Source organism: Zalophus californianus, chromosome 6 (genome assembly GCF_009762305.2).
Source record: "Zalophus californianus isolate mZalCal1 chromosome 6, mZalCal1.pri.v2, whole genome shotgun sequence".
NCBI classification, from domain to species: domain Eukaryota; kingdom Metazoa; phylum Chordata; class Mammalia; order Carnivora; family Otariidae; genus Zalophus; species Zalophus californianus.
Window position 1 is genome coordinate 75,674,588 of NC_045600.1, and position 13,739 is coordinate 75,688,326.

The window sequence follows — 13,739 nt, forward strand, 5'->3', positions numbered from 1 at the left end:
GCTTTTGGTGAGTTAAGTATTGAGGCACAGGGATGGAAGCATCCTGCATCCTATAGGTCTTTTGACTACCTAGACATTAACCTGAGAATCCAATGTGTATGATTATAATTCTAAAAACTGTACTATAATCATAATTTGAATATTGCCTTAATGTAAAAATGTGTGGGTATTCTACTAGATGAACCAGATTATCATGAAGCTGCAAAAAAATACCTCCCAACAGTCTTCTTAAAGATTTTTTTCTCTAGGCTCTCAAAAATTTCCCACTTCATACCCAAGACCAGGTTGTCCAAATGCTGCTCCAAATGCCTAGTTTTCTTTCCTGCTTTAACAAATAAGTAATCTTTAATTTCCATGATTGGCAAGTATTATTTTAAAGAGTTGCTTGATTTCAAATGGTACAATTTCTTCTGATAAATACTTGAAAATTTGAAACTGTGTTCATTAAGGGTATTTACTAAGTCCATATTCTTATATTTGCATTCTTTTTTCTTTTCTCATAGAAATATTCAGATTTTAAAACAACAATTAAGTGGATTATGGGAACAGGAAAACCATCTTACTCTGGTTCCAGGATATACTGGTAATATAGCCAAGGTAATCCACACTTAAGCTTAAAAGTTAAGCTTAAAATCTCTATTTAAGCTTAATTAAATATTAGAAATAATATATTAGTATTATGCATTTATTAAATTAAGTCTTTCAAATATTCAATACAGTATATTCTTTTTTTTTAGATTTTATTTATTTGACAGAGACAGCAAGAGAGGGAACACAAGCAGGGGCAGAGCCCGATGCAGGGCTCGATCCCAGGACCCTGGGACCATAACCCGAGTTGAAGGCAGACGCTTAACGACTGAGCCACCCGGGTGCCCCTACAGTACTATTCTAATAAGGCCTAAAGTCAGTTTCATATTTACAAATGCTTAAGGTCCTCTGGATATGAATATGACTTCGGCAAGGAACACAGGAATTAGCCATTGAATGTATTTCAGATGCAGCTGTGGAAATGATGTGCTAGAGGGAATTTAATGAACTAGCTCCAATTAGAGAAAAGGTTAAGAACCCAGGTTAGGAAGGCATCCGAAAAGACAATGACACTCAGGAAGCAAGGGGTGAGGAATGTAATCAAATGCTTTCAGGGTATTATTTTGTACTTGGCTTTTGCTAACGTCATGCTTTTGGGAAAGTAAATGTTCAAATCACAGTATGAATTTGACATTGTTCTTTATTTATTTTCTTATCTCTTAAAGGAAAAGATATATTGCTAGTTTGGATTTTAATATTTAAACTCCAGAAAACATTGGTAGTTAAAATATAATTGCAGGGGGGAAAAATCTCTCTTAAGAAATATTTACACCCTTTTACTGGGGGGCATACTGCTATCATAAATGGGCATTAATCAGAAATATACAAGCATTCTTTAGTTTAAAAAATACAGTATTCTAAGTAAGAGGTATTATGTTGTGGACTTAGTTGTAAAATTCTCCTTGGATACCTTCAAGAAAAGAAGCAAAATGATTTATCAAACAAGTGTGTGACCACTGTGTATAATTTTACTCTGTAGAATTCTTAATGACGAAAATCTCATAAACAAATATCAATTTCCCACTTTTTTGTTGTTGTTTTAGTTGTTCTTTCAGTAATGGGGGGGAAATGAAGTAAAAGTTGATAGAAAATGGATATAGAGTATGTATTACATATCACCTTGTTCTGGAGGCACCTTGCATTCTTGTTAGTAGTACTGAAAAAATATTGTCTCCTTAGAAATTTCCTTTCAATTACAGTTTTTTATAAAGAGAAACTTTATGGTGGTTATGACCCTAGATACTGCATTTATTATTAAGAAAACATTGATTGATTTAAAAAGTTCTGTGAAGTTCCTTAAATTGTGATAAAAACCTCTTTTATAGTATTAAGCCCTCAGCTGTAATTTTTCAAGGATAGAAATCAGAAAGGCTGTCCTCAGGCTGGCCTAGAGTGTATATAGCAATGAAGGAATTGCTGGGAATGATTTAATGATCTTGCTTAGCTATAAAAGCAGAGTGATTTGATCACAGGAACCAGAACATTCACTCAGCACTTAACAAACATTTATTGAGCATGTGCTGTGTGCCAGATGCAGTGCTAAACAAAATGCAGCTTAAAAAAGTTCAGTAAGGGGCGCCTGGGTGGCTCAGATGGTTGGGCGTCTGCCTTCGGCTCGGGTCATGATCCCGGGGTCCTGGGATCGAGTCCCGCATCGGGCTCCCTGCTCTGTGGTGAGCCTGCTTCTCCCTCTGCTTCTCTCTCTCTCTCTCTCTCTCTCTCTGACTTTCATGAATAAATAAATAAAACATTAAAAAAAAAAAAAGTTCAGTAAGACACATTTACCCTCAGAAGGTCACAAGAAGCTAAAGCAAATCACGTAACAAAAAGGGAGGAGAAAATGGGGTGTGCATATGTGTATTTGCTGTACCAGCTAATGAAATGTTTTTGTTTTGTTTTCTAAGGATGTAGATGCTTATTTATTACAGTTGCATTGAGAGACTTCATCTACTAAAGAGCATTTGATTATTCAAAACGTCCCCAGACTAAGATTTCAAAAACAACGAAAAAAGTCTCATCTGAGAACTGTGAACCGTGGAAGAAATCAAAACCTTTTTTTTTCTTTAAAAAGCCACATATGAAACCACTAATGAAACCCTAACAATCTACTTCACATTGAAGTGGAAAAATATCCAAAAGGAGCAGCTTCAACTTCAATGAGGTGAAAGTGCACTATGAAGATTGTTCGCCTTTGCTGCATTCGGGATTTATATGGTTATTTGGTATCATTGTTTAAGAACTACTGGGTCTTCATGCAGTCCTGCATAAGAATATAATTTATACTATGTCAAAAAGAAGACAGGACTTATTACTAGGAATCACAAAGACCAATCATCGTGACTTTTTTGAAGATTATGTTTTATAAGAAAACACTTAAATGTGTGCAGCTATTTTCTTATTTTGAAGACTTTGCAAGTTTAAAATGTCATAGCAAATAATCAATACTAAAAATTTGTCCACACTGAGATACTGTGTATACAAAATGCCTTAATTATTAATAAGCCAATGTGTAGATACCAATACCTGTTTAAAAAAATTAAAACCAACCATGCTTCTGGCATGATAAAATCATGGAATTACATCAGGGGTTTCCACTCATGTAGAATATTGTTGTTAAAACTTATTCCATACCATTTTTAAAACTTGATATTTTTCATATCTCTGAAATTTTTTTTTGCCAGAATCGTGTCATGTATGTATGTGTTATTTCTACATAAAAGAAAAAGGTGAATATGTATTTGTATGAATGCTTAACTAGAAATGTCCATGGAGTTGGCTAATTTATATTCACTTTTTATTGTATATAGATTCCTAATATTTTCAGTTCTGTATCATTTAAGCTTTCTTCATTTGAGTAAATTCACTAAATATTTCTATTTTTTGCTTTTTTTAATTCTGCTTTTATATCAGTTCTAATTCTATTTCACTACTTATGTTTTAAAGAATTACATACAGTGCTTTAGAAATGTTTACAGTTAGTGCTGATCTTGTGTTCTAAATTCCAACACTTTACTACCTCCTCCAATGGTTAGTATGAAATGCCAGCAGACTGTATGAGGTCTTTTTTTTTTTTAATATAATTTTTAGTGTCAGTGAACCCACTTCTGGAATGTCTTAACAACTGCGTATCTTATCTTGAAAGTGATTGGGATTTAAATACCACTATTGATGGTTTGTGCATCATCTCATCTGAGTAAAGATTTTTAGTAATTGATTTTTCTGCAGTAATCCTACAAGCACTTGAATGTAAATCTTTAGCATTTATCCAGTTAGCCACTACTGATGTGAAATCCCAAGCAACTTTTTTGCTTTAAAAATGTCATCTTTCACTGAGTTCTATTTTTTGTGTAACTATATTTCATATAGCTGTGTATTCCTCACAATGAGCATCAATTTTAATAATTGGTTCTTAAGTATTTAGAATAATTTAAGATTACTGCATCTCTGTGATTTGAGAGTTGAGTTATATAAGAAGTTGTTTTTCAGGAGGTGGGAATTTGAATCGTAAACCTGCGTCATCTCTGTGAAACCTTAAGATGATGAAATAGAACCTTTCTTTGTTCCTATTCCTTTAGTTATCACTGTCTTATCTAACACTTTGCACCAATTAACTCAGTTGGAGCATGGTGCTAATGAGGCTAAGGATAGGAGTTCAATCCTTTTATAGGTTCATTAACTTTACACATACACAGAACTATTCATGGCCACAGATTGCAACTTCTTATAGGTATGTATCTCGTAATTCGGCTCTTAGTCACAAGGAAGATGATGTATATGACATAACATAAGCTTTTCATCTCAAATGGAAAGACAGCTTAAATAATTGGTATATGTGATACTATAGACTTTTAATCTAATATTTAAATTAAACATAATGTAATATCTAAAATATTGTGTCACTATAATTTTCTCAGGGTAAGACCATTTTCTAAATAGTATCTTTTAAAAATCAAATTTCAATAAATTTCAGTAAAAATTAGATACAAATACAAATAAAATATAGTAAGAAAAGGTAAAATCCTATTAACACTGAGTTCTTGTGCCTAAGTTTGGGTTTGTTAAAGGAAAGTATACTCAGTGCTGTATAAGACAGCAGAATCTTTAGCTCACATATATTATTCAGTATCACACAACTCCTAATTTCTGTTCTTGGTGTTTGCAGTTTACATTAGTATCTACCTTTCTCAGTTACTGAGTTATGGTTAAGTATTATTTTTAGTACGATTTTTGGATAAAAGATGTTAAATAAGTAAATATTGTTGAACACTTTGGTTGCTGTTAAGCTCCTCTCATGCTATTTAATCAGAACAGTGTTGATTTGATCTCCAAAAAGAGCCAAAGAAAGTGTTTACAAAGTATTTTGGCTGTTGTATTGACCTAGATTAGGACAATTGCTGTCTGTCATTGCTCATTTATTATTGTGCTGCTAAGCAGTATACAGAACTGAGGGACTACCCAACGTCTCTATGCCTTTTTACCTCTTCTACCTTCTTAGGTATTCTGTACTTGACTTTGCTAACTTTGCAGGTCTAGGGACAGGAAGTTAATTGAGGTGATGGAGGGTTATAATCAAGTAATTTGCTTCTACTAGAGATAAAGTGAATGGATTTTGTAATGAGTGGTCATGATCAGAATTAGGGTTAAAAGGAAGCAAGCATTATCAGATGGTTTTTAAAATTAATCTTTTGGCAGTAATTTCAAAAGTAATTGACACAGATGATTTACTTGAATCCTGAGATGTAAGGATTTGTATATAAATCCTGTATCCACTTTGGGGAATCATTAATATCAGCACTAAACTCTGAGGGCTACTGAGGAATTAAATCTTAATGCCCTTGAACATTTTTGATACATCTTATGTCCTAATCTTAAAAATGGTCATGTAGATTCAGAACTACATTTCTGGCCTTTGAAATAGGCCAACTCAGAACATTTCTGTATTTGGCAAGTTGATATAATTAACGTTAATGGATGATTTGAGAAATTATTATTAGCTATTAAATGTTAATAATAGGAATAATATTTAAATAGTTACTTAAATTACTTAAATTAATCAAGGGGCTTGAAAAAGCAAAATTTAAGTTAATATTTTAGCAGTCATCCCCAGTTATCTTTCTTCCTATCTTTTAAGAGCAAGATGGTAATGTCAGTTGCCTTTGATGATTTAAAGAAAAAAGAAAAAAGAATCACAAGCAACTGATTTAACTGGAGTGATCCATTTGGATACACTACTTATCTTTCAATATGAACTTTTATTTTCTGGATTACTTCAAATGGAAATAATATTGCTGGACATTTGTTGGTAGGTATTTACTCCTATTCATTCTCCCTTAATTTCTAATTCTAACTATGAAAATTGTCAAAACTTTGTGACCAACTATTCCTGCTCCTTTTTTATTCTGTAACAAGAATATAGAATAAAAAATTCATCCCTAAACACTGTATGCTCCTAATTTGTAAGATAGTTTGATTGATTCAGTAACAGCATCAAGTGTAACAATAAAAACAAATACTGCATATTATATACCCAGTATAAGAACTGTATTTTCCAATGCTGTCCTTAATATTTAAAATATTGTAGTCAGTGTAATGTTCTCTGGGTCAGATCATTGACTTAACAGCATCTGCTAAAATCAAACGTCAGTAAAAATTAAGTACAAATAAAACATAGTATATACCCCAGTATTTTCTCTTATAGACTATAATCATAAAACACAAAAAGACTGTGTACCAATTCTGTGAAAGGGCAGCCCCGGAGCTACCAGTATTTTTCATAGCAAAGCTTGTTATATATTATTGCTTTGATAAACAGAATTATTATCTGAGCTACAAAGCTTTCAGATAAGAGATGTCAAGAGTCTAGATGAGGATTCAGCCCCCAAATTGGAAGTATTGATTTTTTTTTTTACATGTACACTATTTACTACACAAGGTATACCTCAAAAAAGTAATAATAAAGGTCAAAAAATTTAAAAGTATTGTTTATAATATATCACCCACCTTAAATCAAATATCATAGATACAATTGAAACCCTGTGTGTACCTTACCATGTCCCATTATTTCCCTCCTCCAAGGTGACTACTATTCTAAATACAGCCTTTGTCATGCCCCTGGGGGTTTTACAATTTTTGTGTAAATAGGGTCACAGCACACATCCTTCTGTAACTTGCTGCATTTTGCTGAAAATGTTATTTCTTTTAAGATTCATGTCTGTCAGTACACATGGCTCTAGTTCATTTGCTTCCAGAATGATATGATATTCTATTGTGGAAATACACCCTCATGTATTTGCCCATTTTGTTGGTGATGGGCATCCTAAGTATTTGAATGAGTATTGATTCTTATCCTTTACATTATTATGTATTTTCATTCGCTAAACCAGGATTTTTTTTTTTTTTTAATGTCCTGGACCTGGCCAAGACTGTTGTGACACTATGAATTTACACCAAAGCTGAGAAGAGTTGATCAAAGTATTTTCTAGGGTAAGAGTTTTCGCTGGAGTCCTGGAATACACTGAATTACCAGAATTATTTGCTTCTAAAATTAACTATGTTGCATTTATCAACCAAACCTGCAACATGGAGCCTGGATTAGAATTAGACCTCACCTTCCAGAAGTCAGGAAGAGAGTTTTAGCATTCACTTACTTTTCTACTTTGATTTAAAAAAGAGAGTGAGAGAAAGAAAAAAAAAAACTTCATTAACCCTTGTATAAAATTAAAGAGGTGAATGAGGCCCTAATTCTCCCCTCACTTGCCCAGCAGTCCATTCACCAGTTCCTTTCTGTACAACTGTAGTTCAGCCTCAACAACAGCAGGAAAAGATTGATACTCTTAGGCAGATTCTAAAGCTTAAAAAAGGTTTAGAAGAGGCCTATCTTTCCCCTTGGCCATCTGGATTCCTTTTCCTCTACTTAGAATAGATTAGAAATCAGTAAAGGGGAGAACAAATTCACTTTTCAGTCTCTTCTTCTGAAGGCTTCTCTGCCTGTCCCTTAGATGTCAGTGTTCCCTAAGAGTCCCCCCTTAGGTCTCTTCTCACTCTACCAGTTCCCTGAAAAACATTGTTTATTCCCAAGGCGTCCTTTACTATCTACATTAATTGTTCTCATGTTGGGGGTGGACGGGAGGCCATTTTTTGGTGGATCAAATGGACGTGGATATTTTTAAAGGTTGTGAAAACCAACTGTATGTTTTATCATTCTGAAATATAGATCTTGCCCTAAATCTTCTAGCTCATAAGTTATATATGCAGTTGCCTACTGGGAACGTCCACTGGGACGTCTTGTAGACATATTAAATTCAGTTTATCCAGAATTGACCTCATTCTCCACCTCCACTCCCCTCCACCAACCCTACTCACCCCTCACTCCCACCCCCCAGGGACAGAAGGTATTCTGGCTAGGTCCTGGGTTTCTAGTCTCACTGAATAGCCCTAATATCAGCAATTATCAAGCTGCAGAACTTTGAATCATCTCCAAATCACTCATCAAATCCTGTTGGTGCAACTCCCTCAATTTTTCTCATCTTTCTGTATCTCTCCCCCTCTCCTGCCATTATCTTAGTCTGCATTACTCCAGCAGCCCCCAGGCTGGTCTATCTGGCACCGGTCCTGCATCTCTATATGCTATCCTCCACACATGCTGCCCCAGAATAGTCTATAGAGCACAAATTTTACTCCTTAAGGCCTCTTAGAATAAACAGTATGATTTATAATCTGTTGACCACACCTCCTCTTCTCTTCCAGTACTTCAGCTAGAATGAACTTGTTTCAGTTTCTGGGAAAACTGCAAATGCTGAAAATTCTTTGCAAATGTTGTTTGAACATTCTTCCCCAAGTTCTCATTTATCATTTTCTTAATGTTCAGGTCTCAGCTTAAACACAGTTTAAATACCTCTTAAACCTGTTAGAGGTATCTGCTGCGCGCTCTCATCTTAACCCTGTTCTCCTAACACTACTGATATATCAGTGTTTTCTAATTGTCCATCTGTCTTCCCAGCTAGATTGGTAATTTCATGAAGCCCGAGTCTGTTCTCTGTCACATCTCCAGTACTAAGCACAAAGCCTGGCAGGCAGTAGGCCTTGATTCTCACAAATTAATGCAAGGTTGTGGCATCTTTGGGCATGTATCGAGGAAGTAATTGAATAATCCAAAGCTGTTTGTGATAGCAGCTAAAAATGTCTAATTTCAGAAGAAAAATACCTAGTTCTCTTCACTTTTTTGTTTTAGGATATTGGTTTGTAAATGTTCGTGCTACAACAGGATAAAACCTTAGCTAAAATGTGTTTGATTCTAAAAGGTTGTTACAATTGTTTTTCTATTGTATAGTTTCTACATTTCACACAAGATCCATGTAAGAGAGGACCACCTATAAAGTGCAAAGTGAAGGTATTTTCATGTAATGTGTAAAACACATACATTTGCTTGAAATTTAGGACATCTCTTTGGTGTTTTGTGTTTCTCTTTGTCTTAAAATAATTGAGAATCATGTGAGGTACAATGGGTTTTTTCCCGTGAGTTTCTTTTTTAAATTACAAAAGTAGTTCATACTTATTTTTGAAAATAGAATAATAAAAAGAAAATTATCCATAATCTTATCCACCTGGAGGAGCCAATGTGTCTCTCCTTCCAGATTTTCTTCTGGGTGTATGTATATTTTTAATGTAAATGGATTCAAACTCTACATACTGATATTGGGTATATTGTTTCCTCCTCTCCATACACTGGAAAAGCTTGAAGGTAACTGAAAAATATTTTTGCCTATTAAAGTGATATGTTCTGAGCAGTTATTAATTTCTGTGGGGAAATTGGAAGTAGCCAAAAAAATATTTGAGAATTACTTTTGAAGCATTCTTAGTATAGGATTCTGTTTTCTTTGACCACTGCTAATTATTACCTAACTTTTAAAAAATGCTAGCAAGGGGGCTTATAAGTAAAAGCAATTTCTCTGTTTTGAAAAAGAAACATGTAAGTATGTTTAAATGATCTTAAGTAATTAGGAACAAAATTTCAACTTATATTCTGGTGTATTCTAGCCATCAAACATAATTTTCTAATTAGGCCACCCTTTATTTCTGAAACTGATAATGTTTAGCAATACTATGACTATCGAGTCTGTATAAAACTAAGATTTGATTTTTAAGATTCAGCACTATCTGAATAAATCAGGTCCTAATAACCTGACTCTCGATATATTTTCTACAGGAAGTCTATATAATGAAGTGCTTCTAACTGAATAATTAACTGCCTAAATAACTTTCCTTAGATTCCTTTTTCAAGGTTTTATTTATTTATTTGAGGGAGAGATAGAACACAAGTGGTGGGGAAGTATGGAGGCAGAGGGAGAGGGACAAGCAGACATCCCGCTGAGCGGAGAGCTTGACTCAGCTCTAACCCAAGACCCCAGGATCATGATCTGAGCCAAAGGCAGATGCTTAACCAACTGAGCCACCCAGACAACCCAGATTCTGTATTCTTAATTAAAAAGTAATCATTGCATTGTGTCTTGGAGGAAAGTCATGTAATGCTAGAGATGGAGAAAAATTAATTAGTGGTGAGTAATAGGAACAGAGATAGGTAAAGCAAATAATTATACACACACACATTCATGTATATATATTAAAAATGTGAATATTCTCGTATTCCTAGACTCAACCTATTATCCTATGCTTTAATCAACCATAAAGATTGTTATATCTTCATATGGAATAAAGGGAGGAGAATTTTCTTTCTTTTTTTTTTTTTAAGATCTATTTATTTGACGGGGTGCCTGGGTGGCTCAGCCCGTTAAGTGCCTGCCTTCAGCTCAGGTCATGATCCCGGGTCCTGGGATTGAGCGCCGCATCGGGCTCCCTGCTCAGTGGGGAGCTTGCTTCTCTTTCTTCCTCTGACCCCCACTCGTGCTTGCTCTCTCACTCTCAAATAAATTAATCTTTTAAAAGATTTAATTTATTTGCGAGCAAGCATGCCAGCACGCGAGCAAGAGTGGGGCAGTGGGCAGAGAGAGAGAGGGAGAGAGAATCTCAAGCCAACTCCCTGCTGAATGCAGAACCCAACACCAGGGCTCATTCTCCATGAGGTCATGACCTGAATTGAAACCAAGAGTCCAACAGCTCAACTGACTGAACCACCCAGGCGCCACAGGGAGGAGGATTTTCTTACAAATGGGTGCAGTAATGACTTTTACTGAATTCTCCTATACCATATTAGCATTTTTATACTACTAAGTAAAATTCCTTAGTCTTTGTCAACTCTAAGATCACACAACATTGACTTGCTTTCACATCCATTTAAATGTTTGTTTTAAAGAAGAGCAATGAAACTTTATTCTTCACATTATTTGTAAAGTTATTGGTGATTTAGTCCGGTATAGTTTTGTTTTGTTTGAACTTATTAAGACAATTAACAGCAAACAGAGCAACAGAAAATTGTTAGTACCCTTCTAAATAATAATTTTAAAATTTTCAATTATTTTGTGATTTTTTTGTTTTGTTATTCATAAACTTTAAAGATAATTAAAGATAACTATATAGCAATTGAAACAAAATGAACCTAACGTTTTAGACTTTTAAGAATGTCTGATAGTATTGATCCAGGGCCATGTTATTGTTACCTTAGTCTAATAGTCATTTCTGCTTCGTCAGAATTTATGTAGCTATTGTATGTAATGACTTCATTCTACAAATCTTCAAAATATGAAATAGCAAAAGTTTGCTTTAAAAGTTTTTGATGATAATTAGAAACTGTATTTGGTAAAATTATTCATCTGAAGTAATTTTCTATAATTATTTAAATATTGACAAGTTTAGAATTAAATAATGAAAGCTATAGTGGTTATGATAATTGATGTATGTTTGATGTAGTCTTCAAAAGAGTAGCCGATGTTTTAGAATCATATTACACTGTTTATCCTCTTAAAGTTTTCTTGGACAAAGTTTTCTTTTTTTTTTTTAAGATTTTTATTTATTTATTGAGAGAGAGAGAGAGAATGGTAGAGAGAGAGCATGAGAAGGAGGAAGGTCAGAGGGAGAAGCAGACTCCCTGCTGAGCAGGGAGCCTGTTGCGGGACTCGATCCCGGGACTCCAGGATCATGACCTGAGCCAAAGGCAGTCGCTTAACCAACTGAGCCACCCAGGCTCCCTTGGACAAAGTTTTCTTGATATACTTTTGTAATTTGAACTAAATGAAAATAACATGACTTTCTTTTTCTGTTATCTTTATTAGGTAGTGGGACCAAATAATTCTTTGAAAATATAAGTTGATATGGGAGGACTCAGTTACAAGTTTTGTGTTTAAACGACATGAAAGTTAGTGCTTTTTAAATGTTAATTCAGCTGTTGACTAGTGTGATATTTGAGGAACTGCATTATATCCTTGAAATCAAATACTTCAATTAAAAGATATTTATAATATATACACTGCCTGCATGAGCTGCTTGTAGCAGCTGGTACACTCCCATTTGTCATATCACATGTTGTGTGAGTTTCATGTCTGCTACTTTTATCTCTTGATCAGTCTTTTCAGAAAAAAAGTGACAGCTGACTATATATAAGGAAAAACTTCCTCAAGAACATTCTAGTAGAATTTATTAGCAGTGATCTGAGTAAATTCTAACACTGATAGTTTAGAAATATGTATGTACAGCCAAATGTGTACAGATACCAAAGAAGTATTAGGTTCAATAATTAACAAGTCACTAACAAGTATTTTATTTAAAAAACAGCCTCAAAATTAAAGTTGAATCTATGGATTTTTTTTTTCTCTTTCAAGTTAGACTAATAGAAATTTCTCCTGTTAGTCTGATTATGCAGCCCTCTAAAAGTCGTATTTCAAGTGTCCCAAAACTTTTATTGGAAAAGTAAGGAGGTGGTTTAAGACCCAATGAATGCTAACAGGTATGATTGAGGCTATGTCTAAAGTTCTATATTTACTGCAGGTCATTATTTCCTGCAAAACAGAGGCATCAAGCTATGAGATACCCAATGCGTAATAAGATGTCAACTGGTTGAGGTAGCGAAGCTGTCCATAATCAATAGATTACTTGCTATATCCTTATTGATCTTAAGCACAGGTACAATCGCTGTCCTCAGAGAATTGTTCTAAAATACTAAATGTACTACAATTCTAAAACCATACTATTGGGAAAGACTTTGAAAGCTTTAGTTCTTAATTTATACTTTTAGGAAGATTGAGATTTAAGCAAGTTCACACTCAAATGCATAAAGTACTATACTAAACATTGTAAAGTTTTTTCGTTATGTAGTGCATGTTACTATTTACTAGATGCCCGACTGCAGAAGAGGGAAGCTATTTCCCCTGGTGTTGATAAGTCCCTCCAACCTTTATAATCAAAACTCAGTAAGTTTAATAGGGAGTTTTGTATACCCTGTTTATTTTTAAATTAGATACATGAGATTCACACTTATATTTTAGCTTATTATCCACACCGATGTCTTTTGAGAATAGTGGCATCAGTGGGTTAAGGTACAACTTTCAAGGACATTTTGTCTTTCCACCCTTTCCCTGCATATTACGACTTATACAATGGGTAGCTGCTGGGAAGTTTTCCTTACAAGAACTTGACCCAGAAGAATTCTGATTACACCATTTCTAGATCATCTTCAGCTTGCTTTAATGTTTTTGGGTTTTTTTTTTGTTTTTTTTTTACAGCTTTACTGAGGTAAAAATGATATACAAAACCTGCACATCTTTAATGCATACAATTTGATGGGTTTGGACATATACACAGATGTTTACCTGTGATTCCATGACCACAATCAAAGCAATAAACAGATCCATCATCTCCAAAGTTTCCTTGTGTCCTTTTTTGTGTATGTGTGACAAGAACACTTACCATGAGACCTACACTCATCAAAATTGTAGTTTAATACAGCATTATTCACAATAACCAAGACAAGAAAGCAACCCAGATGTCCACTGACAGATGAGTGGATTTTTTAAAAAATGTGTTGTATACATACAATAGAATATTATTAGTCCAGGATTGGGGGAATCTTACCTTTTGTGCCAACATGGATGGACTTGGGAGACATGCTAAGTGAAATAAATCACAGAAGGACAGATACGACATGATTCCACTTACATGAGGTATCTCAAATTTATAGAAGCAGATAATAGAATGGTGGTTGC

At 34.3% G+C, this 13,739-nt stretch overlaps 1 protein-coding gene across 1 annotated transcript in view; it reads left to right on the forward strand.

Moving 5' to 3' along the window:
• The window catches only part of KATNBL1 (katanin regulatory subunit B1 like 1), a 42,006-nt gene extending 35,974 nt beyond the window's left edge, over positions 1-6,032 (forward strand). Inside the window, exons 9-10 of the mRNA XM_027570890.2 lie at positions 504-597; positions 2,493-6,032. Coding sequence (XP_027426691.1) covers positions 504-597; positions 2,493-2,525 — 127 coding nt within the window. The 3' untranslated portion in view covers positions 2,526-6,032. The remainder of the gene's footprint in view (positions 1-503; positions 598-2,492) is intronic.
• Positions 6,033-13,739: the final 7,707 nt, after the last annotated feature.